General features: G+C 35.2%; 1 protein-coding gene across 4 annotated transcripts in view; it reads right to left on the reverse strand.

The window, feature by feature from the left end:
• Positions 1-26,753, reverse strand: part of STK3 (serine/threonine kinase 3) — a 118,388-nt gene that overhangs the window by 19,087 nt on the left and 72,548 nt on the right. Inside the window, exons 10-11 of one of the 4 annotated variants that reach the window (XM_083358954.1) lie at positions 26,034-26,209; positions 766-1,388 (exon numbers count right to left, since the gene is read on the reverse strand). In XM_083358954.1, coding sequence (XP_083215080.1) covers positions 1,383-1,388; positions 26,034-26,209 — 182 coding nt within the window. In that variant the 3' untranslated portion in view covers positions 766-1,382. Of the gene's footprint in view, positions 1-765; positions 1,389-13,167; positions 13,296-25,436; positions 25,473-26,033; positions 26,210-26,753 lie in introns of those variants that run through there. The other 3 variants (XM_083358952.1, XM_083358953.1, XM_083358951.1) reach the window with 3 other exon arrangements.

A 26,753-nucleotide genomic window follows, 5' to 3' on the forward strand; every position in this document is an offset into this window, starting at 1 on the left:
GTAGCACAAGGAGACCTCTGCACAACAAATTCCTTAACAAATGGCACTTAAGATAAGAGAGGCCCAAAGCTTATTCAAAACTCCATCCTCTGATATTGGTTGTCAAAGGCAGTCACAAGTGCATTGATGAGATACTTCAAATCAGAAAGTGCAGGCAACTCAAACTTGTAGGTTCATTAGCCAGAGTCTCGGTAATTGTCATTCGGGTAAGCTCACTCCACTGACGTGTTCTGCCTTAGTAGAGGACACAGCAGCAGAATCATGCTTCCAGATTCTGCTGCTTAGCCCTTAAAAGCACAAACCTGGCTTAAGAGGAAATGAAGTGAGGCTGGGCTTGGAGGCAGGATACAGCCCTGCTTGAGAGTAGAGATTGCCTAGCTGAATTTTCCTCTCTGCAATGTGAATCTGGAATAGGATTAATGTTTCATATTATACCATCCGTCTTTTTCCCCTTCTCACTTCACTTCAATTCACAGGTGCCATATTTACTCCTACTCTCTAAGCCAGTGGTACTGTTTTCAAATTGTTGAATAGTGCCTCTCTTAGTTACCTTTGCTAATGGGCTATTGTGTATGTGTGTGTGTTGTATTGCCTTCATTTTTCTGCAAACAAGTATGGATGGTTTGCAACACATAGAAAGTTGTGTATTACACTGTACTATGAAAATCTGCCACAAGAAATTAATTCCAAGCAAATTATATGCCAATTACTTTTAAATGTAATGGATCTGAGCCAATCACAGTAACATTTTATTACACTTCTCCTTTCACTGTTGATCCTAGTTTGCATCAGACTAAAATAATTTTATCCTGGTAAACGCTCAAGTCATCTTTCTCATAAGGTTACAGGTAACATTCTTAATGGCATATTTAGAAAACACATTTGCTTCAAAAATTAACAGAAACACAACTAATGAGTTTCAAGAAGGATTAAATAATCACAATAAAGTACAAGCAGTTTGGCATTTGACAAAACTATGGCAACAAAAGTCCCCACCCCAACTCTGGATAAATGATACAGTATTTTATTATTCAACAGGAAATAATTTCATTTGATCCCAAAGCTTGCTTTCACTAGCATAAATCAGGACCTATTCAACCACATTGCTGAAGAATCTGTAATTATAGTATGGTTTTTACAGCTGAAAAGCAAGACAAGAATTAAACTTTTTGATACATTTGTTTACCTTCTTTTATAAATTCAACAGCATACTTTTCTCTTTAATAATATTGCCTTTGTTTCAGCATGATAAAGGCACTCGGCACAGTACAGCAATTGTCAAGTTCAGAATGGCTCTGTGTAATTCCCTCCAGCTGAATGAACCAACAAGTGACTTAGGAAGTTATGAGGAAATCCAAATGAAGTAATTTTTCCAGGTTGCCCTACTTCTGCACAGTATAATAAAGGTAAACATAAAAATGATATCATTTAATCTCTGCTATTCACCTTTCCAATGACCTTTAAAAAAATAACCTGCAGCCAGATTGGTGTTTTTTTTTTAAAAAAAGCATATGAGTAATGCAGGCAGGATAACATTACATCCTTACCCACAAGCTAAACACCTTTAATGCATTAATCTTTCTAGAAATAAAAATAAATGTAGTTGGACAGTAATATGTCAAGGACAAAATTAACATTTTGCTATGATGATTAGATAAAATATGCATATACAATTTTGAATCATATTTAGGTATAATTATATAATATTCGTGTGAGTTTGTGTGTGTGAATTTAGTAAAGGAAAAATGGGTGACTGGAGTTCTAAAATATACTGTATCTATTATCATAAACTCAGCATTAGTGACAATAGTAAAAATTGTCACGTTATATTATACGCTGGATTTCTTAATTGAAAAAGTTGCTGGTAGCCAAGGTTAATGATCCAATTAGAACCATTTGTTGATTATCTGCTTATATCAAAGATCAGCAGTCTTTTAACAAGATGAACACAATAACTTGATTCATACTACAGTAAAAAGATATTTTGTGAACTTATTACAGGTATTCATATTCCTACAACACTGTGACTTACTATGTGATAGGAACTTCATCTAAGTCCTAATAATAAAGAAATTAAACAATTCAAAAACTATGCCGTAGCTGTATTGAACATACTGAGCCAAGACTCACAATCATTGCTGGAAAAGGTAACACTGGAAATTGGTATCACCTACTTTAGCAGCTTTGATTTCAGCCAAATGTTTCCTGTACTGTACCTTTTGATGAAACCTGTATATCAGTATAGAGGTACTTTAGCCTATTCCTCTTTATGGTATCTCTCAACTCGTTGTTGTTATGGGGCTGTCTTGTATGAATTGCTCACTGTGAGTCATGCCATAATATTTTGATTGGATTAAGTCCCATTTGGACTATTGCAATGCACTTTATACAAGGCTACACTTGAAAAATATCCAGCAGCTTCAGCTGGTTCAAAATGTGGCCGCAGGGGAAATTTTAGGTGTTCAAAGAAAGGTGCATGCAATGCCTCTGTTCTGGTGAACTACATTGGGTGCCAGTTTGCTTCTTGGTCCAGTTCAAGATGTTGGTTGTGACTTTTAAGCCCTACATGGCATGGGCCAGGCTATCTACAGAAGCATCTTTGTCCCATTACATCATCCCATCTCACCGGGTCAGGCAGGGAAGGTATATTGCAGATCATGTCAGTTCAAGAACTCTGACCAGCAGGGTTTAGAAATACAGCATTCTCTTCTATTGCCCCCCACCCTATGAAATCTACTTCCCCTGGAGATGAAATAGACCCCCCACTCTCCTGGCCTTCCCAAAAAGAATTAACACATGGTTCTGAGGCTCAGAGAAGCATGCAGTCATAGGGCTGGTTAATCCTCTGAAAGCTCTCCCTTCACCTTTTAACTAATTTTAATAGTATTTAATCACTCTTGCCTCCTTCCAATTTTTAACTTTTATATTTAACTTCTTTATTTTAACATTTTACTGTACATTCCCCAGATCCCTCTAAGGTAGATGCATGGTTCAGAAAAATAATAAAATAAAATAAAAAAATAAATAAAATAAAATAAAATAAAATAAAATAAAATAAAATAAAATAAAATAAAATAAAATAAAATAAAATAATAAAATAAAATAAAATAAATAAAATAAAATAAAATAAAATAAAATAAAATAAAATAATAAAATAATAAAATGTTGGCTTAGCTATATCATATTGTTAGTACCCTGTAGTAAGACTGTGGTAGAAGAAGTTTAGAGATTTATATGGGCACTTTGAAAAGCAGAATTAAAATGAATGCTATAATTATTGCTACTGTATACATGAAAAAAGATGGAAAAATGAGTTTATAATGCTATAAGAATGTGGAAAAATGGTAAAGTTGCAGGATGGAGTAACAGAGAAATTATTTTAAAAATTGATACGAAATGGCTGTGCAACGACATTATGTGCATCTACGTATGATAATTGGAAGAATGCTGTTATTGTTTCCCTATAAAAAGGGAAAGTAGAAAGAGTGAAGGCAAAATTTGTTTGTTAATGTGCCTGGGAACATAAATGGCAGAATTTGATTCAAAGAATATAATAGACAAGAAAGAAATTGAGAAGAGTCAGAAGTATTCTAGCAGTTAGGTCATCAAGTTTATATTATTTGTTAAATTTATATGCTGCCTATCTTACTGATAAAGCAACTCTGGCTTAGCTTAGTTTAGTTTAGTCTAGACTACCTATTTTTCCTCAGGAAAATCCCAGCCTACATCAATGGATTATTGTGTATATGTGTGCATGTGTGTGTGTGTGTGTGTGTGTGTGTATCTGTTTGTGTGTGTGTGTGTGTGTGTGTGTATGGAATGCTATGTAGAATGTCTATGCAGTATACAAATAAAAGCACTAATTACAAAATTCAAGTGTAGAAAACAATTGTGAAGCCTTATTTCCAACACTGAAGGCTTAGAAAGCCAAGATCCTATGCCTTGTTTTGTCAACTATCATAGTATAAAAACTTTTCCTGAGTAGGACTCTAATTCTGAAATAAGCTCTTACTTCTAAAGAGAACTTAATCTTTAGACATGCCCTGTATCTTTGGGCCCAAACCTGCAGATATGCAGGTTACTAGCACTTGGAGCGCCTTCTACCTTTCCTTCTTAGTCAATCTTTCTCATGATTCTCCAGATCTGGACCTATGCTTCCCGAGTTTCTCTGTTCTCTGCATTTCTTTCTCATCCTCTGACAATACTTTTCAAAAAGAGGCATAACATCAGGACACAGAAGTCATAATAAACTAATTGTAAACTATTAATCCATCTGTCACTTTCAGGCTTCTTTCAAGTTGAAAAGTTAGATGAAAATTAACTCTCTATTCAAATCCTGTAAAAATTATCTTCTGACCTTTGAATAGCATGAAATTCTCTTAGCAAAACATGCTAATTTTTGTTTATAAATTACAAACATCAATGCAATGAATGTTGCCAGGAAAATCCATGGCAATGCTGAATATATCATTTTGGATTTTAAAAAATGTGCATAGTCTCTCCAAAATAGGCCATAACAAGCAGTCACGCTTGCCCAATACAAAATGAACAAAATTGATTTCATGCAGTACAATCATAAGAGCATTAATCATATCAACTATTTCCTCAAAAGCTTGGCAAAAAATTGATAGGGATTTCTCTGTCTAAATCTGAGCTACATACTGAGTTATAAACAAGTAATCAGAAGTTAGTAAACACAGCCTAATTCATAGGCAAAAATGAACAAAATGCATGTGTATGCATGTATTTGGGTGTGCAGCATTAACGTTACTTTAAAAGCAGCACATAAACTTAAAAGTTAATAAGATTCTTAATAATAAGAATATTAATAATGTCACATTAACAAAGCATTAATCGGAAGTTACAAAATATGAAATTTGCCTATGAGGTTGAGTTTTTGTTTATTTGACCTGAATGATGATAACATCAGAAAAAGCCACTTCAGAATGAGGTGCTCCAGAAAAATAAATAAATTTTCTTCAAGCCCACTGTATTACTTTATTTGGTCACAGATTATCAATTTATGCAAATGCACATGCTTTTTCAGAATTAGAAAAATATTAATGCTAGAGCTTTGAGAAAGAAAAGCAAGGAAAAAACACTTCAAAGCAGGATTAATAGCACACACAGAAACCACAGTTCTTGCTTTCATTAGAAAAAAAAATTCCACAGCTCAAACATTGGTAGCATAACATCTGTAGCAATACAATATTACCCTCAGTTAATAACACAGCCAAAGTTCTGAAGATGTTATGCTTTACGCTGCATCTTATTTCTATATTTTAAAAAACATTTTCACGGTCACACAATAAAACTCCCAAACTGCCATGACTACAAACAGGAAAGTTTTCAGGCAGTATAAATGTTTTCCACATAAAAAAGGAGTTACACAAAATATATTATCACTCTATACAAAATGAAATGTCTCTTGTGATTTTTGACAATGACTTATTCCAACTCTCCTTCCTAAATTTAAGTCATATTATAAAAATACATTAAGGTAAAAATGCCTTAACAGACATTAAAAGCCTCAGTTCAATAAATAATGCATTTAAAATTATTTCTACTATTAATATATATGTTAATGAAATCTGAATAAAGTGCTACTGGATATACATAGTGTCTTACCATTTAATAATTATTTCCATTTTTAATTGTTCATGCCAAGTGATCGATAAAAAGAAAACTCCATAAACTCAAAAGACTATCTTTGTAAGGAAGTATATCACATTAAAACAAATACTTTTTGTAAAGTCTCAGAAGAGAAAAGGTAGAGTTGCATTAACTTCAATGATCTGGTTCTTTTTAGTACAGAAGTCTGCAAGTCAGGCTACTTCAATGAATAGCAAGGAGGTATATGAAATCCAAAGAACTTCCTAATAGCCCTTAGCAATCGTACTTAAGACCTATATACTGCTTCACAGTGCTTTATAGCCCACTCTAAGCGGTTTACAGAGTCAGTGTGTTGCCCCCAACAATCTGGGTTCCCATTTTACTGACCTTGGAAGGATGGAAGGCTGAGTCAACCTTGAGCCAGTGAGACTTGAACTGCTAAACTGCTGCTGACAATCAGCAGTCAGCAGAATTAGCCTGCAATACCGCATTGTAATCACTGCACCAGTGCACTGGTGCACTTTCAATCGCTTTCAAAGGAAAGGTAGGATATTTATTTCCACCAGAATACCTAAGATTTCACTAGAGATCAAAGCATCCCTATCAGTCTCTCATTCTTCATGCAAGTGTGCTTTTGTACTATATAATCCCAATGGAAAATGTTATTGCATTATTTTAAATGAATGAGCTGGGCCCTTTGGCTTTAAATAATGCATTATTTTATTAAGTACACAAAACTGTGAAATCACAACTGGCAGTTCTTTAGCTGATTTTGGCCTTCATACACATCAACTTGTTCCAAAGAACCTAAGATGTTATAATGTATCAGCAAATCCAAGGAGATTTGTAATTGACACATAGAAATTTTGTCAATGTGCAGATTTTCTGAGTGCTGTCCAAGATTTTTTGGTATGGCACCCACTGTGTTGATAATCATGGGGACCACCAGTTAGTTTATGCCATAGTCCTTCAACTTATGTTTTTAAAACTTCATACTTCATGATCCTCTCCAATTCTTCATCTTCTGTATTTCCTGGTATTGCCAACATCAATTTCCACACTTTCTTCTTTTCAAGCAGTTAAATCTGGTACATTATGAGCCAAAGTTTTATCAGTTTGTATTCAGAAATCCCACAATATTTTAACCTGCTCATTTTTATTACCTTTTCAACTCTATGTTTCCAACAAATTTTCATTATTGGCACATGATAATTTTGCAGATGTTTTGAATTTGGCATTTTTATCCACCTAGCGAGTCTTTTCCATGGACCTGGGATAGGTAGATATTGCTTGATGGTGTTAAAGGTATTGTTGTACAATGTAAGCTGTTTCTAGTAAAGCTGCCTTTTGCAAATGGCTGATGGTGATTTTGTCAATGCCAATTATTCATTCATTCATTTTCATTCATTCATTCATTCGATTTCTAGATCTGGCAACCTCAACAAATGACTCACAATTCAAAACATATACTTAAAGTTTAAAAAACAATTTAAAACAATAAAAGCAATAAAAGTAAAAAAGCATTAAAATAAAAAAAACATTAAAACATCTAATTTGAAGTACATACAAAAGCAAGATACCTGGCCGATTAACAATATAGCCAGGAGGCAGGGCCCTTGGCACATGTAGCGCCCCATCGAAATGGTGCTCCAGATATTTTGGTATTGCACTCATATAGCAGTGGGCTAATGCCTCCTTAAGTAACACCAGCTGCCTGCAATTAGTGCAGGTTCGCATCCCACCAGGCTCAAGGTTGACTCAGCCTTCCATCCTTCCGAGGTAGGTAAAATGAGGACCCAGATTGTTGGGGGCAATTAAGCTGACTTTGTAATAATGCCGCTTGGGGTGTGTGTGAAAGCCCTAACAAGCAGGCATATACATAGAATGAAGGCTACTGCTAAGCTTGTAAGCCGCCCTGAGTCTTCGGAGAAGGGCGGGATATAAATGGAATAAAAATAAAAATAAAATATCTCCTATTATTATTGTTACTATCCTTGATTTCTTTTGTCACAGTTGTTCTATTTCTATTTGCAGTTCTTTTATTTTGCGATTTTGTCCAGTTCTTTCTCTTCTCTTCTACTATCTCCAGATACTGTTGCTAAATCTGAGTGTTATGTAGCAGGTGCTTGTCTACTTGAAGACTTCTAAAGTCTTCTACTTTAGAAGACCCAGAGCTCTTTAGCTTCTTCATTTTCTATTACTTTGTCAATTTTGTGGTCCCACCAGTTCTTGCTTGCAAGCAATGGCATTTTTTGCAGATATTACAAAAACACCACTGTTGCTACTTTGGCATACCATTGTTTATATTCCAACTGTGTGATCTTCTTGCAACAGATAATTTAAAAGTCCATTGTTTCTTCAGCTTCTTTGCAGAAGTGGCATTTGCTGTCTGCTATTATCTTTTAAATTCTGGCTTTATATGCATTTGTTCTTAAGGTTTTTATTTAATAGAGGGGACCTGGAGCATACTTACTCTAGGTGTTACAATCCTATTATGAAACTTTTAGTATTGTTTTTCATCAAAAATCACGAAGTTTTTGTTTTTTACTTAGACCCCCTCATTACAAAAGATTATTTCAGAAAACATGCTACGGTCTCAAATTGGCTGATATCCAAGTTAGAATGTTAATTTGACTTATAATTAAACTAAACAAACCAAGTCATCTTAATCTGTAAATATGTAACGTTTTTTCTAGCATGTAACAATAATTTTAAAAACTAAGGAATAATCGCTAAGTTATTTTTATGCAAACTTAACCTCCTAATTGCAAATATTTTTAATTTGAATATTTTTAAGTAAGTTCAGTTAGCACACATTTTTCTGAATTTAAAATTTAAGAGAGGATATGAAGGTTATTAGCATACTTTATATATACTTCCTAGAGCATTCCCCTGAAAAAAGATAGATTTAACGTTAATTTCTGGTGGTCAAATTGGACTTGCACCTTGTTCCTTTATTACAGTACCATTTAAAGTAATTCACTCATATTAACATGAATGAAATAACTTTTCAAAGTTGCCTAGTACATGGGATATCACCACTGAAAGCAGACATATATTAAAGTATGTTGAATTGCAGTATAATAGCACCTCTTAATCAAAACCACTATAATTATAACTTATATTCACTTACTTTCATGACTAGATACTAAATGTTATGCAGTTAAAGTTTAGGAAAAGATGTAAGAACATAGTTGTAATTGGTATGTAAAAATCTGTGAGTGATTTAATTTAAATGCCGCAAGCAGCAACTTCAAGCAATCCTTGACCATGTAAAATGTATTATAAATAGTTCTATACACAACATTCACTTGGAAGCTCACTAGAGACAAATAATGGCCTTGTATTTTGTTCTCATTTACTCTGAATTATTCAAACCTTCTGTTTCCAATACACCTGGCATGGTTTAATTACACCAAACAAAACCTCATTTAAACAAGAAGGTGACCTTGAGTGTAATCTATCAAAACAACAGCTAGCTTTAAAAGTTAGCAGGTTTTAACAAACTGCCAAGATATACAAGAACAATTTTCATTATGTGCTCAGACATCTTTTAAGGCAGCTTTAGTATGTTTAAGGAATAGTTGTCTTTTTGAAACAATGAATCTTCAATAGTTTTTCATAATTATTAAGATTTTAATAGACTTCTATGTAACTGATAAGCACAAATTCTTAATCACTTACAACTCATATTAATTACAACAGAAAATGACTAGAGTGTTGATGGCTCCTCAAATAACTTTAAAAGCAAAATAACTTCCTTATAGTCATAATGATGTTCTTCTAGGAAACCTACTTTTCCTAAAAGTTATTAAAATCTAAAGATGGCAACCAAATTATTTTGGAAATGTAACTTTGTTCAATCAGCACACATACAATAAACGTGTATAGTTCCATTCCAAAGCAATAAAACAAAACCCTATTGAAAGCTTTAGATATGAAACGTAGACAATGAAAAACACAAAGAGCTAAAGAATTTTAGGATAATTATTCCAAACAGTGCTATGTAAAGGAGCTTACCTTTACATAGACAAGAACAGTATTTATATAAAAGCTATTTTATTTCATCATTGCTTATGCTTTTCAAAATAGCTCAAAAATACCATGGAAAGTTGTTGTAAATTATTTCTCCCCAGCTGCTGGCATATATTTGTATTTATAATATAGTCAAGGTTTGATTGGTTTAGTAGAATGTAGGCATAGTCAATAGACAACAATCAGGTTTTTATAGGCTTATAACTACCTACCCACACTAGTAGTAATCTCCAACTTCAGAGTTATTTTTATGAAAAAAAACCCCACAGAGACACACAATGCTATGTTAACCTGTTAGTTACTATCAGTATTTTATTAAGAAAGGATAACAATATTCTCCATCTGATGCAGTTTGATTAATCTGTCTTGTCCTCTGTTTCTTTCATAGAGTCTGTTTGAACCAGCTGTTCTTTCAACAGCAGCAAACTGCTATCAGCACCACCACTTTAATGACATTTCATCCTAACATTTAATAAAATTGAACATATACTCTTGCTAGTTTGGAAAAATGCTAAGATAAATCCAAATTATTAGTGTTCATGGTACCTTAAATATATGGCCTTTAACAGCTGCTAATGTTAATTAGCTTACAGGAAGATTAATAAAGAGTACTATTCATTATAAATAATACTTTATTATGCTATGTGGCTTGAAGTCATCAGTATCAGGGTCTCCATTTCTTGGGAAAAATAATATAACAATATTGTGGAGGTAACATTGGTCACACAACCTGTGCAGTTGAAGGTCAACATTAATAGAGATTTTTTCTTCCTTATATCCTATCCTTAGTGTTTTGGACAGTCAAAAAAAGCTGAATAAATGCTAAATATCATCTTTTTATTATTAAATGGACTTAGAGTGAGCTGAACTAGTCTCTAAATATACAATTCTTCCATGAAATGTTTCCTTAAATAAAACTTAAATAACTCACAGCAGGAAGTATTAAAAAGGTTTCAGACTAATTGCAGTGGATTAAGATAAAAGTTCAGAACTATTATTCAGAGGGATTCCAGTATTAACCTTCCTGTTTACATACATTGATCAGACAGCAAGCATTCCCAAAAATTGAGTCCTTGTTCTAATAGTTCCTATTTGCAAGAAAGGTAATCAGAATCCTCCAGCTAACTACTGCCCTGTCATTGCCAAATTGGCCATAGACTGAAAGCTTCTTCTGTGTATCTATAAATTATATGACAACTATAAAGGTCAGGTCCAACTTCCAAGGCCGTAAGAAGATCCCTATTAACAGAGAAGTTCAGCAGGGATGCAGTCTGATATCATAATTATTATATCAATCCTATAATTGCCAAGATGAATAACCTTTTACCTTCATCTTTTCCAAATTGGCAGAGAAGAATATAACAACTATCTAGTTATAGCTATTATGTAGTTCTGCTCTCTGAGACTCATACTGACACAAAAAGACCATAGGCCAAATACTGTAATGCAGAAACACTAGAAAAGCAGAACAATAAAATTAAGGTTCAGGCCTTTGCAAAATGCCCTAAAACGCACATCTGGAAATTAACCCATCCATTTTCCTGCTGTTGGACATCTTCTTCTTCTCTTTCCTTCCACCTTTTCCAGTATTAAACCTTTCTCCAGAGGTGTAGGTCTTTGCATAATGCAATAATAATAATAATAATAATAATAATAATAATAATAATAATAATAATAATAATAATAACAACAACAACAACAACAACAACAACAACAATAAAAAGTTGGAAGGGACCTTGGAGGTCATCTAGTCCAGGCATGTCAAACTCGCAGTGTCACATGACATTGTGCGACATATTGCAACCTTTTCCCCATTGCTGGCAATGAGGTGGGTGTAGTTACGGCATGACGCATCTGGCCTGCAGGCCGGCAGTTTGACATACCTGATCTAGTCCAATCCCCTGCTCAGGCAAGAAACCCTATACCATTTCAGACAAATGGCTGTACAGTCTCTTCTTAAAAACTTGTGTTGGAGCATTCACAGCTTCTGGAGGCAGGTTGTTCCACTGCTTAATTGTTCTAACAGTTAGGAAGTTTCTCCTTAGTTCGAGATTGCTTCTCTCCTTGACTAGTTTCCATCCATTGCCTGCAGCACACTGCTGGCTTATATTTAAATGATTGTCCACTAGGACTCCGAGATCCCTCTCACAGTTACTACTATTTTTATTTTTTATTTTTTTTATTTTAATTCCATTTATATCCCGCCCTTCTCCGAAGACTCAGGGCGGCTTACAAGCTTAGCAGTATTCTTTTTGTAATTGTTCCCCCTCTGCCCAATTAACCTCATAGGCTATTGAGCAAGGTACCCCCTATACTATACTATACCTGTACATTTGGTTTTTCTTGCCTAAATGTAGAACCTTACTTTTTTCACCATTGAATTTCATTTTATTAGATAGCGCCCAATGTTCAAGTCTGTCAAGACCCTTCTGTATCTTAAGCCTATCTTCTGGTGTGTTGGCTATTCCTGCCAGCTTAGTGTCGTCTGCAAATCTGATCAGTTCCCCATCTATTCCCTCATCCAAATCATTGATGAAGATGTTGAAGAGCACTGGGCCCAGAACAGAGCCCTGGGGCACCCCACTACACTACTATGTGTTTGAAGTAGGATAATTTGAGCCTTATCACTTCGGCCCAGCGAGAGAACTCTGGGTTGATTTGTACAATTATCCATCTGCTTAGTTTTTTTTTTTGGCTGTCCATGGTGTTTTCAGGAGTCTTCTCCAACACCAAAGTTAAAAAGTGTCAATATTCTTTCTAGTCTGCTTCTTTGAAGATAATTTTTACTTCTGTATAGTGTCATGGGAAATACCATTGATTGCACTATTCTAATCTTTATAGCATCAAAATATTTTCCCAAGGTCTTCATGACTGTTCGACCAAAACTAATCTGCAGCATATTTGTTGACTACTTGTTTCTTTATCATTCAGAGAAGCTATCTACATTTTTGATATCTTCACTGTCAGTTCTAAGGCTAGTCTGAGAGCCAGTTTGGTCTAGTGGTTAAGGCACCAAGCTAGAAAATGGAAGACCATGATTTATAGTCCCACCTTAACCATGAAAGCCAGCTGAATGACCTTGGTTGGTCATTCTCTCTCAGCCCAACTCACCTCACAGCCTTGTTGTGGGAAAGAGAAAGATGTCTTGGATACATTTGCTTCCTTGAGTTACTTGCAAAAATAACTGGGATATGAATAAAAATAAAGTAGTTGTTGTATTGATTGTCATTAGTCTGGTCTTCTTTATATTCAATTTAATTTTAGTCCATTTTTTTCATTGTGCTCATTTATCTTTACTACTATAATAAAAGTTCTTTTGTATTTTCAGTTATCAGCATAATGTCACCATATAGCACAGGTTATTGATGTTTCTTCTTCCAACTTTAGAACCATACTCATCTTCCAATACAGCTTACTTCAATATATCTTCAGCAGATCAGTTGATCAATTGAATAAATAAGGAAGCAGCATGCAGCCTTTTTCTACATCTTTGCCAACCCAAAGGCACTGTTTCACGATGTTCAATCAGTTCTGTGGCTTTCTGATCAATGTATAGGTTTAGCATGAGGAAAACAAAATGTTCTAGGATTCCCATTTTTTCTAAGCACACTCCAAGCTTGATGTAATCCACACAATTGAAGGTTTTTCTGTAATCAATGAAGTACCAACTGACATCTTTTTGCTATTCCTTGTTTTCTCAATTATCCAGCATAAATCAGCAATGTCTCATGTTCCTTGGCCTATTCTAAAGCCAGCTTAAACATCTGGCTTCTCTTTTTCCATATGCTCTAATCTATGTTAGATGATCTGCAAAAGTTATCTACTGCAGTATACTATAAACCATATTCTTTTTAGATTTAATTTTATTTTAAAGTTTGGGATTTCACATATGGAATATATCTGTTTGGCATATGCTTGCCTTGGCATATGCAAATATAAAATTAAAAACTAATATATTTTCAACTTTTTCACTTGATGCTTTTTCATAGGCTCAAGGCAACATAAAGACCATGCTGACTTTCCCCAATTCTAGCCTATGAGGTTAATTGGGCAGAGGGGGAACAATTACAAAAAAACACTCAAGTCATTTTTCCTAGTAGAAAAGAACCTGAACTTGAGTTTCCTAGGTTCAAATCCAGCACTGAAACCACTATATTAGAATGTATGCAATAGTTTCTATGTCATAAATTCAATGAATGGTAGTAATATAATTTTTCCCACAAATCTGCTTCAAAAATTCTAATACATATGAAATATGTCTGGATAATAAGAATAAAGGTATTAAATGGTATCAGACACCAATGTTATTTTAACTTACAGATTTACCTAGCTTTTAACACAACCAAACTCTATTGGAGGGGATGGAGACACACTGAAATGTTAGCAGGAGGAAGGGGCAATTTTAAGACCAAGATCAGCATTGCATGAGTACAAGCATGTACAAATGCACAAACAGATTAACTTTCTATCTATGTCTCCTTATATAAAATAATATGTAGGATGAATTTTGAAGCAACTATACTTCCTCAATATGCTAAAAGGTCTTTAAATGTTTAAAGCATTTCTTTTTTTAAAAAAACCTTACATAATATATGACAAAAAAGGAGAATGTCATTGATATTTTAATGAATGTTGCAAATCTCATATGATTGGCTTCCTTTTCTAACTGTAATCAGCTTGGCAGATTTGAAAGGGATATTTTTGGCAAGTGATTATTCAACACTAATAGCAGTTAATTAACTGTCAAAGAATAGAATATTATGAAGGTGGTGGTGGTAGTGGTGGTGGAGAATTCCTGCAGGCACTTAAATATATAACAGATATATAACAGAATAAGAGAAGGCACGTTGGAGGTCTTCTAGTCCAACCCACTGCTCAGGCAGGAAACCCTATACCTTTTCAGACAAATGGTTGTCCAATCTCTTCTTTAAAACTTCCAATGTTGGAGCACCTACTAGCAAACTACCCCAAAATTTGTTTTTATCAAAACCTGGGTAAGTGTTTTAAGGCATTGTTTCATTTTAAACATAAATACAGACTCTAGACCAGGGGTAGGCAACCTTGGCTCTTTTATGATTCGTGGACTTGAACTCCCAGAATTCCTGAGCCAGCCATACTGGCTCAGGAATTCTGGGAGTTCAAGTCCACGGGTCATAAAAGAGCCAAGGTTGCCTACCCCTGCTCTAGACACTAGTTTAAAAGTAAACAATCTGGTTCTTGATTAAAAAACTAATGTATCATGTTAAAACAGCTTTACATTTACAAGAAAGAATAAGTATAGATTTGGGATGCAGCTGTACTTGTAAATGTATTTGACGTGAACATTAAGGAAGATGATAGAAAGCCATATTATTTAAAAATTAAGAATCTTATTAAATATATTGCATTGTTCTGGTAAAATCTTTAAATTCTGTAGAAAGAGATTGGTTCACTGATTTGCTGCTAATTATGCAAAAGGCTAGCAGTACTTTGCCGTTTTAATGCCCTTTCTGTAGAGATTATATAATGTACTATATTTTATGAAAACTTTGTAATGGATTCATTAGTGGCACAAATAGATGAGAGTATCAGATTTTCATTTTATTGGTGTGGGGTTTTTTTTAGAGTTGTATCCCATTCTGAAATGGCAACTAGACCATATATTTCAATCACTGGGATTAAGAAAAACTTCAGCTGAACTTGGTGTAGATTATTACTAAAAAGACATAGAGAGAAGCTGTTTATTAACCTAACAAAATACACTGCTAAAAATGTACATATTTCCCATCCTTACTAACTCAGAAATTAATTTTCTTTCAATTAGAAAAAAATATGCAAATAACTAGTTTATGAGACAGCACATTCTGCCTGAGTAGGCATGGATGATCAACAACTTCAAACAAGCTTATGTGGGAAACTCAGAGCATTTGAAGCAAAAACCTCTTTTGATATTTTACAGGGAGTGCAGAATTATTAGGCAAGTTGTATTTTTGAGGATTAATTTTATTATTGAACAACAACCATGTTCTCAATGAACCCAAAAAACTCATTAATATCAAAGCTGAATATTTTTGGAAGTAGTTTTTAGTTTGTTTTTAGTTATAGCTATTTTAGGGGGATATCTGTGTGTGCAGGTGACTATTACTGTGCATAATTATTAGGCAACTTAACAAAAAACAAATATATACCCATTTCAATTATTTATTTTTACCAGTGAAACCAATATAACATCTCAACATTCACAAATATACATTTCTGACATTCAAAAACATAACAAAAACAAATCAGTGACCAATATAGCCACCTTTCTTTGCAAGGACACTCAAAAGCCTGCCATCAATGGATTCTGTCAGTGTTTTGATCTGTTCACCATCAACATTGCGTGCAGCAGCAACCACAGCCTCCCAGACACTGTTCAGAGAGGTGTACTGTTTTCCCTCCTTGTAAATCTCACATTTGATGATGGACCACAGGTTCTCAATGGGGTTCAGATCAGGTGAACAAGGAGGCCATGTCATTAGATTTCCTTCTTTTATACCCTTTCTTGCCAGCCACGCTGTGGAGTACTTGGACGCGTGTGATGGAGCATTGTCCTGCATGAAAATCATGTTTTTCTTGAAGGATGCAGACTTCTTCCTGTACCACTGCTTGAAGAAGGTGTCTTCCAGAAACTGGCAGTAGGACTGGGAGTTGAGCTTGACTCCATCCTCAACCCGAAAAGGCCCCACAAGCTCATCTTTGATGATACCAGCCCAAACCAGTACTCCACCTCCACCTTGCTGGCGTCTGAGTCGGACTGGAGCTCTCTGCCCTTTACCAATCCAGCCACGGGCCCATCCATCTGGCCCATCAAGACTCACTCTCATTTCATCAGTCCATAAAACCTTAGAAAAATCAGTCTTGAGATATTTCTTGGCCCAGTCTTGACGTTTCAGCTTGTGTGTCTTGTTCAGTGGTGGTCGTCTTTCAGCCTTTCTTACCTTGGCCATGTCTCTGAGTATTGCACACCTTGTGCTTTTGGGCACTCCAGTGATGTTGCAGCTCTGAAATATGGCCAAACTGGTGGCAAGTGGCATCTTGGCAGCTGCACGCTTGACTTTTCTCAGTTCATGGGCAGTTATTTTGCGCCTTGGTTTCTCCACACGCTTCTTGCGACCCTGTTGACTATTTTGAATGAAACGCTTGATTGTTCGATGATCACGCTTCAGAAGCTTTGCAATTTTAAGAGTGCTGCATCCCTCTGCAAGATATCTCACTAATTTTGACTTTTCTGAGCCTGTCAAGTCCTTCTTTTGACCCATTTTGCCAAAGGAAAGGAAGTTGCCTAATAATTATGCACACCTGATACAGGGTGTTGATGTCATTAGACCACACCCCTTCTCATTACAGAGATGCACATCACCTAATATGCTTAATTGGTAGTAGGCTTTCGAGCCTATACAGCTTGGAGTAAGACAACATGCATAAAGAGGATGATGTGGTCAAAATACTCATTTGCCTAATAATTCTGCACTCCCTGTATATAGAGGATCCTAGGTTACCATCTATGTGTGAAATGTAACATATGTTTCTATAAAAATATCCCTCTCCAATTATAACAATCTAAAAAGAAAAATTGCCTAATTAAGTATTTTTGCTTTAATAACCTCATCACAAGTAAATAAACAAATAAAGAGATGAAAACTGTGCTTTTAAGATGTGTGCTGTATCACAACAGCAATTCTGAAAAGGTAGACGAAATAAAAGGGTGAACTTGAGAAAATGTTATGACAATTTGTGGTTATTGGGTTTTTATTTTGTTTTGGTGTCTTTGAGTCAGATAAGTCCCTGTAGTGTTCTTGGAAACATTTTGGAAGTATTTTGTCATTACCTCCTTCCTAGGGCTGACTGGCCCAAGGTCACCAGCTGGCTTTGTGTCTAAGGGAGAACTAGAACTCATGATCTCTGTCTCTATCCAGATGCCTACATGAAAATGGCTTTCTATATCAATTTGTAGACACTGAAAAAGGGATTTCACCTCTAGGAGAAAATAAAGCTTTTCATTCTAGATCTTTAATTAATATATTCAGAAAGGTTCTGACAAATGCAAAACAACAAAAAAGCCACAAAAAAGAACAAGGGAAAAAATCTTTAAACCTTCATAAATTTTTAAATAATGTTCTTTGAACTCTTAGCCTATGGTATTACTTAGCTTTTTGCTGATCTTAGCCAGAACACGGATAACTACAGTTCAACCTTTCCTAACTGGGTCTTCTCCAGGTATATTAGGCTAAAACTGCCATTAACCAGGCTAATTGATAATTATAGGGGCTGTGAATTAAGACTTCCCATTTAAGGCAGCTGCTATAACTGATTATTGTCACAGCCAAGACTCCTGCAGGAAAGCAGAGCTATTTTAAATATATTGAAAATATGTATTGTGCCTGGACAATATTCAACAAGACAAGAAAATAGAACAATCTGGACTGATTAAAAATCCTAACCTCAGCTGGCAGGTGAACTGTGAGGCAGAATAGTTTTTCCTACTATGTCAGGCCACCTCAATTTCCACCTTTTACCTGCTTAGTCCCTTCTCCTTCCCTGCTTTCCATTTTTCCCCATTAAGTCTTTTCCACATACACTTTTTTTTCTTTGGGGGGGTGCATTTTAAACATTATTTTATATATGGACATTTATATACATAAATAAGAATTGGAAAAACAAAGAAAAGCCCAGGTGGTCCTCGACTTATGACCAAAATGGAGCCCAGAATTTTGGTTGCTAGTCGTTGCAGTTGTAAATCAAGGCATCACATGACTAGCTGACAGGAGAACATCCATCCATTAATTTCCTTAGCAGGAGAGAAAGAGGCATGTTTTGATGGTTTTACATAGGTCTGTCTCCCTTTGGACATGGGTTTAGCACTATTCTGAAATATTCCCGAATAACATCTGTCCGAAAGGAGTCTTTCAGTAGATTTTAGAAAAAGAAAACCTGTGTTTGCAACCAGTCCAAAGAACAGCTGACAGGCATGGGTAGGGTTGCCCTGTGAGGCAGGAAAGCTCTCTTCTTCTCCACTTCATTGTAAAACTCCCACTTATGCCTCTGCGTATCAGCTTCTGTTCATGATAGCCAAGTCCCTGAGCACAGGATCAGCTTGGACATCCTGCAAACACACACGGGGCAAGCTGTACTTTCCTACTGCTAAGGATTAGTCCTAGACAGGGCCAAGGGGCCAAAGAACAAGGGCCAAGAAGTTCTGGGCTGAGCCCACTCTCCCTTTAGTTGGAATTACAGTCACCTTACACTGATATCTGGAGTGGCTGCTGAAATATAGGTAAAGGTAAAGGTTCCCCCGCACATGCGTGCTAGTCGTTTCCGACTCTAGGGGCCGGTGCTCATCTCCGTTTCAAAGCCGAAGAGCCAGCGCTTGTCCGAGGACGTCTCCGTGGTCATGTGGCCGGCATGACTAGACACCAAAGGCGCACGGAACGCTGTTACCTTCCCACCATAGTGGTCCCTATTTTTCTACTTGCATTTTTACGTGCTTTCGAACTGCTAGGTTGGCAGAAGCTGGGACAAGTAACAGGCGCTCACTCTGTTATGCGGCACTCGGGATTCGACCCGCCAAATTGCCGACCTTCTGATCGACAAGCTCAGCATCCTAACCCACTGAGCCACCGCGTCCCTATACTGAAATATATCAGATTGCAATTCTGGCGAAACTGCTGTGACTTGAAAAAGATCATTTTAAAAATGGATCATTTTAACAACGGAACAGCTAACAACTTTAAACTGCACTGAGCATGGATTGAGAATGAAATAGAAGCAATGTCATCAGGACATGACTGAAAAAATGGTGGTTGGGCATTTCTGTGCTGTGGTTGTGCACAAGAAGAGAATGCCCCTAAGATGAAGAAGTCTGGTGGGCCTGATTAGACCTTTAGGCCTATAACTCTCCATCCCCCAATAAAACAAAAATAAGTCATAGATCCATTGATTTTTATGTATTTGGTCTAAGGGGGAATGGAAGTAACATATGAAAGCTAGATTCATCTTCTAAGGAAAGAGTGGAAAGATTGAAAAATGGGCTTCAAAGCTAAAATATATGTGTCACTGTATCTTCCTTGTTTTTATTTTTAACATGGAAAAAATAGAAGTGATGTTTTGATTGCAATGAGCAGCTTGACAGGATAACCTCTGAATTCTGGATAAAGTTCAAAATAAATGCTGTTGAACTGCTTTGGGAAGCCAATCTGTTGCTTTTTCAAAAAGTCTCTCCATTACCTCATTTTCAAAGGTAACTCCTCATCCAAAAGCCCTTTAATTTCATCCACTATCCAAACTTCACTGATACTTTTGCCACCCCAAACTTTTGCAGAGGAATGATTAACCCTGAAAAAAATGTACATGGGAGGGACAGCTTGATTACTGTAGAAGCAGCAAATGATCCATATGAACAAGACAGACAAGGGGGAAAAAATCTGGAACACATACCCATTAAAGGGCCAATCTGCCTGGCTCCGTGAAGCCAATGAAAACTTAAAACTGTAATTCTGTTCTCTGCTGCAGTTCCTATGACAACAATTTTCTAATCACAGAAAACAAGTCCAATTCCTACAACTATCCACAATTTCCCTCACTAGTTTTACACTAACCAACTTGTTTTAAGATCACCAGCAGACTGTTGCCATAGCAGCTGATGAAAGGAGTGGAAAGAACAACTGTGAAGAGAGGCAACTGCCTACATATCTGATACCCTCCATTAATTCTCCCACAGTCTTTTTTCACATTTTGTTTGTACTCTTTTATTTCCAATATATAATTCTAATGTAACTGTAAAACTATCTGAAGTATGATGGCATGAATGTTCATGGCTCAAATATGAAAACAGAGGAGTTCTCTCCTCTTTCATTGGAATGGTTCCTCTGGCTCTGAAACTAAAGAGGAAAAGCTAACAGATTCTCAGCCACAGTTCATGAAGCTACGTGAACGGTCATCCCCCTCTACCTCTACCTGATGAACGTGCGGAATCAGAGACTGTCCTTGGGACTGTCAAGCCCTAAATCAGCTCAAGTTTTCATGTTTTTCTGGTTTTGATAACTGCGATATTGTTTGCCGCCCAGAGACAACGGACTGAGATGGATACAAGCTATACAAATTACAGAAAAACAGAATTGGAAAGGACCTTGAAGGTTTTCCAGTCCAATCGCCTGCTCAAGCAGGAGACTCTATGCCAGGCATGTCAAACTGCTGGCCCGCGGGCTGGATGCATCACGCCGAAACCGCACCCATCCCGTTGCTGGCAACTGGGGAAAAGTCCCGATATGTCACGCGACGTCACGTGATGTCAGAGGTTTGACATGCCTGCTCTATGCCATTCCAGACACATGGAAGTCCAATCTCTTCTTAAAATCCCCCACTGATGGGGCACCCACAACTTCCGGACGCAAGCCATTCCACTGATTAATTGTTCTAACTGTCAGGAAATTTCTCCTTAGGTATAAGTTGGATTTCTCCTTGGAAATAAATAAATTTCCATACATTACTTCTTGTTCTGCCCTCAGGTGCATAGGTTGACCCGTCTTCTCTGTAATAGCCCTTCAACTATTGAAAGACTGCTATCATGTAACTCCTAGTTTTTCTCTTCTTTAGACTAGACATACCCAGGTCCTGAAACCATTCATCATATGTTTTAGCCCCAGCTCACTAATCATCTTTGTTTCTCTTCTCTGCACCCTTTCTAGAATCTCAACATCTTTTCTGTTTCATGGTGACCAAAATTGGATGCAGTATTCCAAGTGTGGTTTTACCAAAGCAGTATAAAGCAGTACTACACTTCACATGACCTTGACATTAATTCTCCATAAAATAATTCATGTAATTTCAGGATATAATTATAGTGACAGTCTTGGATGCTTTCTTTATTATTGCTTGCTGTGATGATGCTGCAACAGCCAAATTTTATTTGCCAATCACCTTTTTCCTACACTTGCTTGGAGAAGAGATGTACACTACCAACACTATTTCAAAGAAAATCTGGAAAGAAGGGGAGCAGTAATAAAAGATAGAATACGTATATATAGCTTCTAATTTATAAATACAAAGCACAGAAAACATTTTTTCTGCCATTCCCTCCTGCATACCTATTTCGTAGAACAGGGATTGAAATTATTTTTGAACTAAAATGATAATCCCAATCAATATGTTAATCAGAAACGTAATCAACTCACTTATATAAAACTAATAATCTATAGAGGCAGCAGCAGATGATGCCATAATAATTCCAAGATTTAAAATAATCCTGGAAAGATCTAGCACAGATTAAGCACTTCCTATTTACAATGTCATCATTTTATAGTAATTGTATTTTAATATGTTTGCTGTATTTGGAAGTCACTCCAAAATTCTACTCCTTGTAACAGATGACTTTCTACCAAAAATAAAAAAAATGATCCACCAAAATATATCTGTTTAAACAGTAAAATGATGATATGTGATCTACATGCTCATTATTTAATTTGAAACAATATGAGATCATATCTATATAGTGTTTAGCAAAGAAACATTTTATGCCCACAGGCACTAATGTAAAATACATTTACCTTTTCTAGCTTTTTACTTATCCTAACAAAAAAAAGAAACACATTGCATAGATACAGTTAAAATAATTACATTAGTGCTGATGAAATTTTTAATAGCTAGTTTATTAGCTATTAGACCACTTCTAGCTATGCAAGTTTTATGTCTTAGATCCATTATTAAAACAATGATGCAAATAGAATAACTTGCATTATTACATCTTTTTCTAGCTAATGCCTGTTTTATAACTATCTTGGATCTATTATCAAAACAATAATAGAAATATAAATAATAAATTGTCCATAGGATACACACAAGGCTTTAAAAGATACACAAAACCCAACTTCAAATAAAACAACATATACTAAACTGAATTTACAGAACATGATTGCTTCAGCTTTAGAATTGTATAAGAAAAAATATTAGTCTTTTACTTATGATCACAACTGAGCCCAAAATTTCTGTTGCTAAGCAAGACAGTTAAGTGAGTTTTGCCCCACTCTACGGCCTTTCTTGTCACAGTTATTAAGTGAATCACAGTTGCTGTTAAATTAGTAACACAGTTGTTAAGTGAATCTGGCTTCCCCATTGACTTTGCTTGTCAGAAGTTTGCAAACGTTGATCACATGACCCCAGGGCACTGCAACCATCATAAATATGAGTCACTTGCCAAGTGTCTCAATTTTTGATCATGTGACCATGGGGATGCTGCAATGATCAAGTGTGAAAAACAATCAAAAGTCAAGGTTGTCCTTGGTGCTGTCTGAGCTTCTGGCAGATGTTTCATTACCCAAACTCGGTAACATCATCAAAGATGCTGTAACTTCAGTCGCTAAACAAACAGCTGTAAGTCAAGGACTGCCTGGAATGCATTTCTTTTTAGTCCAAGGTTGCTGTGGTAGCATAACTGAAACTCTGTTCCTTTGCACATGTTTGTGATACTGAACCCACACACATAAAAGAGGCACAGCTTCAACTATATTACCATAATCCTTATTTGGACCGTTTTCACTCCTATTCCCACCCTATGGATGCTACTACTTTTTTTTTCTTTCTAGCCTCTGTACAATGAAAAGACAGACAATACTCTCTTAAATTATTGTTTATAAAGGTTACTAATGCATTTCAGAGTCTCATATGTTACCTTTTCCATGTTAAAACAGCTAAACCTTTTAGTATACATTAGGAACTAGGTAACTGGAAAGATCTGCAAAGCAAAATCTCCTGTTGATTGCAATTATGACAAACTGCATAATTTAAATACTGTACATAAAGCCTTATTTATGGTGCTAACGGAAAGGAATAAATATTACTATCTCAGAGCAAGGTACACTTTATTAAAAATGCTCTTTAGGTTCCTTCCATTCTGTCAAGATTCTTTTAAGTTCTACATAAGTATATGGACAAAATGACTTTTACGAGAAAGATTCATTCAATGGCTTGATTAGAAGATATAAATTGCAATAAGCCTTATCCTGAACAATCAGATCTTTCAGAGATTCAATCATTTTTGACATAGTTCAATATAACATGGGAAATTGCATTATTAGAAAATCTCACCTGGAAAAAATGCTATACTTGCTGAGTGTTAAAATAAATAGCTTTCAATAAAAAAAACTATTCAAATTTGTTAGCATTATGATCAGAAGGGATTCCCGATACTCTGCAGGAAGGAGACTTAAGTTTATGCAGTGCTTTTTTTGTAAAAGAAAAAGGTGCTGGAGCTCACACATGTCATACAACCCGCCTTGCCTACCCTACAAGGTTCCATCCAAATATTTTTATTTATTTTTTTTATTTTAATTCCATTTATATCCCGCCCTTCTCCGAAGACTCAGGGCGGCTTACAAGCTTAGCAGTAGCCTTCATTCTATGTATATGCCTGCTTATTAGGGCTTTCGCCCCCCCCAAGCGGCATTATTACAAAGTCAGCTTATTGCCCCCAACAATCTGGGTCCTCATTTTACCTACCTCGGAAGGATGGAAGGCTGAGTCAACCTTGAGCCTGGTGGGACTCGAACCTGCACTAATTGCAGGCAGCTGGTGTTACTTACGGAGGCATTAGCCCACTGCTCCACCAAGGCTCATAAGGTACCGGAACTCCGTTCTGAGTGTTCTATGACAAAAAAAGCCCTGAGTTTGTGTATATTCCAACAATATTAAGTTCATGCAAGATTTTCAACATAGTTTACAGTTACTTTAAAGAACTGTATTTAATTTAAATAAGAGTTGATTATATCTGACATAATTTTAATAGATTTTGTTTTCTTTTGTTTTGCTTGCATTTTGCTGAACCCGTAGTGACTACTGGTAAACAAAATCAATCTTCTCCCTCTCTTTATAATGAGACTGATACAAATTAATAATTTTAGAATGATCCTGAATATTAGTCTACTTTTCCAGTTTAAATTTAAATTGATATTCTATTTTCAAATATCCATTAAATGTTTTTTGATTGTATTTACTGATAAAAAACATATTAATCAGATCTCATTAGGGGGGAAATTGACAAAAGAGAAAGGGCAGAATTCTTACCTGTATTTTTTATAAAGTGCATAAAAAGTATATCAGCAATTTTTTAAAAAATATATTTTTGAAGAAGTATAAAATATTTGCTCCACTGTTCTCTATTCATCAGCAAATGTTAGGTCATCGTTAAGGATGTACACAGCATCTAAGGTATTTTAATTTGGGAAATTAATCTAAATTCATGTACTTTTGAAGGAAAAAAAGCAAACTAAAATTACTAATGTTTTTCAAAATATGCTCACTAATTTAAAAAACCTTATAAAGTAATGGTTTTATTAACAACTATCCTTTCTTCAGTGAAGTGGAAATCTCATGAATGGCTTGAACTTTTATACAAGATTGACTATATACATAAAATACTTATTTAAAAATATGTCTATTATTTCTCCCTGGCAATCCAAAAGACCTAAAGTCATTGACAGTAATGACAACACTAATATTCACAAATAACCTAACTTCCTAATGAGAGGTTAGATACATTAATTTCTTCAGTGAGGGAAAGAAAGAAACAGCTAGGATATAAGGAGGAGAAATAATACTATAATGTCTAGTTGAAAAATTGTACTGTAAATTTTAATTATTTGTCAACTATGTTTTCCAGTTCAAAGTTGCATGTTAAACAATAAGACTGTATTCAATTGTGTCTTTCAACGTTATAAAGAGCTTTAACTCAGCAAAGGCTTTTAGGAATGGAAACTTTTTTTAAAAAATGATAATTTATTCTGCAATACAACTTCCATACTTCTCTAGAAGTCCTACAATAATTAGGGGATAAAGTAAGATAATTACAATGAAGGGATCTCCAAATATCTCTTTCTTCTGTTTTCTGCACATGAAATAATTTCAAGGACTTTCTAATGTTTCATAGTAATTCAAAAATTGTTTCCTGATTCCAAGTTTAAAAACTTTGGATTGAAACAGGCTTTCTCCAGTGTAGGAAGAAATTATTCTAAATACACATACAGAGGAACTGTATTTTAAGAGAATATGGGAATAAAGTATTACACTTAGTCCCAAATGTATGAGATTATCAGTTTAGACACAGGAAACCAAAGAGAAAGACCAGGCTACTTCTATTTGAAGATTTTAGTCTCCTATTACAGAAAGCAATATTCCATATGAATATATGCTATTACTGTATGTTTAACACAGTGCATAATGTAATATGTGCTGAAGATATACAGCATATTCACATAATTCCCAACCAGAAAGAAAAAGATGGAAGTATATACTTGTATTCTGCAGAAATATTAAATCAACAATATCCACATAACATCCATCAACATTAGGAAAGCAAATGGTACATAAGAACTTACAAAATCAAAGTCACCATCCTGGGGAACTTTCCAGTTATCAGGGAAAACATTCTTTGATATGTGATAAGATTCATGTATATTCTGGTTGCTGTTTTCATGGGCCTTATTTTTGGAATCCTGTTTATCAAAATAGTCCATAAAGGAAGGTCGCTGAGCCTGTGGTGATGTAGCATTTCCTGTTTTGAAAATAAAAGTCAAAATATGAAGAGAAACCAGAGCTCAAAGTGATTGTGCTGGCTGAGTTATCATTAATTAATTTTAAAAGTATCAATGCATTTTTACTAGAAATTAAGATAACATGATATAGTGACAGTACAACCAGGTAGAAGACAATTAGAACAGAACCACACAAAATGATGTTGCAATTAAAGCACTATACAAATAAGTGAACTACAAGCAACTGATAACCAATTTATGCACTGAAGTTAAACTGAAATGTAATTCCTTTCTATTCAGCAAGTGACACCACCTAGTTGAACTGACAGTAAGTTAAAACTCAAGGAAATTTTTACTTATGAATAATTCTAAATTAATTTTTATAAAGTTATTTTATCGTATAATTCATGGTTTTAAAAATTAATAATTATGTAATTGTCCAAAGGAAAATAACACCTTATCTGGCTATTTAAAACCGAAGATATTCTTAAAATCATCCAACTATACATCAAAGTATTGATTCTAAATACATTTTCTTTCATAAGGAAAAATAATCCTATGTTC

This window comes from Vipera ursinii (assembly GCF_947247035.1).
Source record: "Vipera ursinii genome assembly, chromosome: 3".
Lineage (NCBI taxonomy): Eukaryota > Metazoa > Chordata > Lepidosauria > Squamata > Viperidae > Vipera > Vipera ursinii.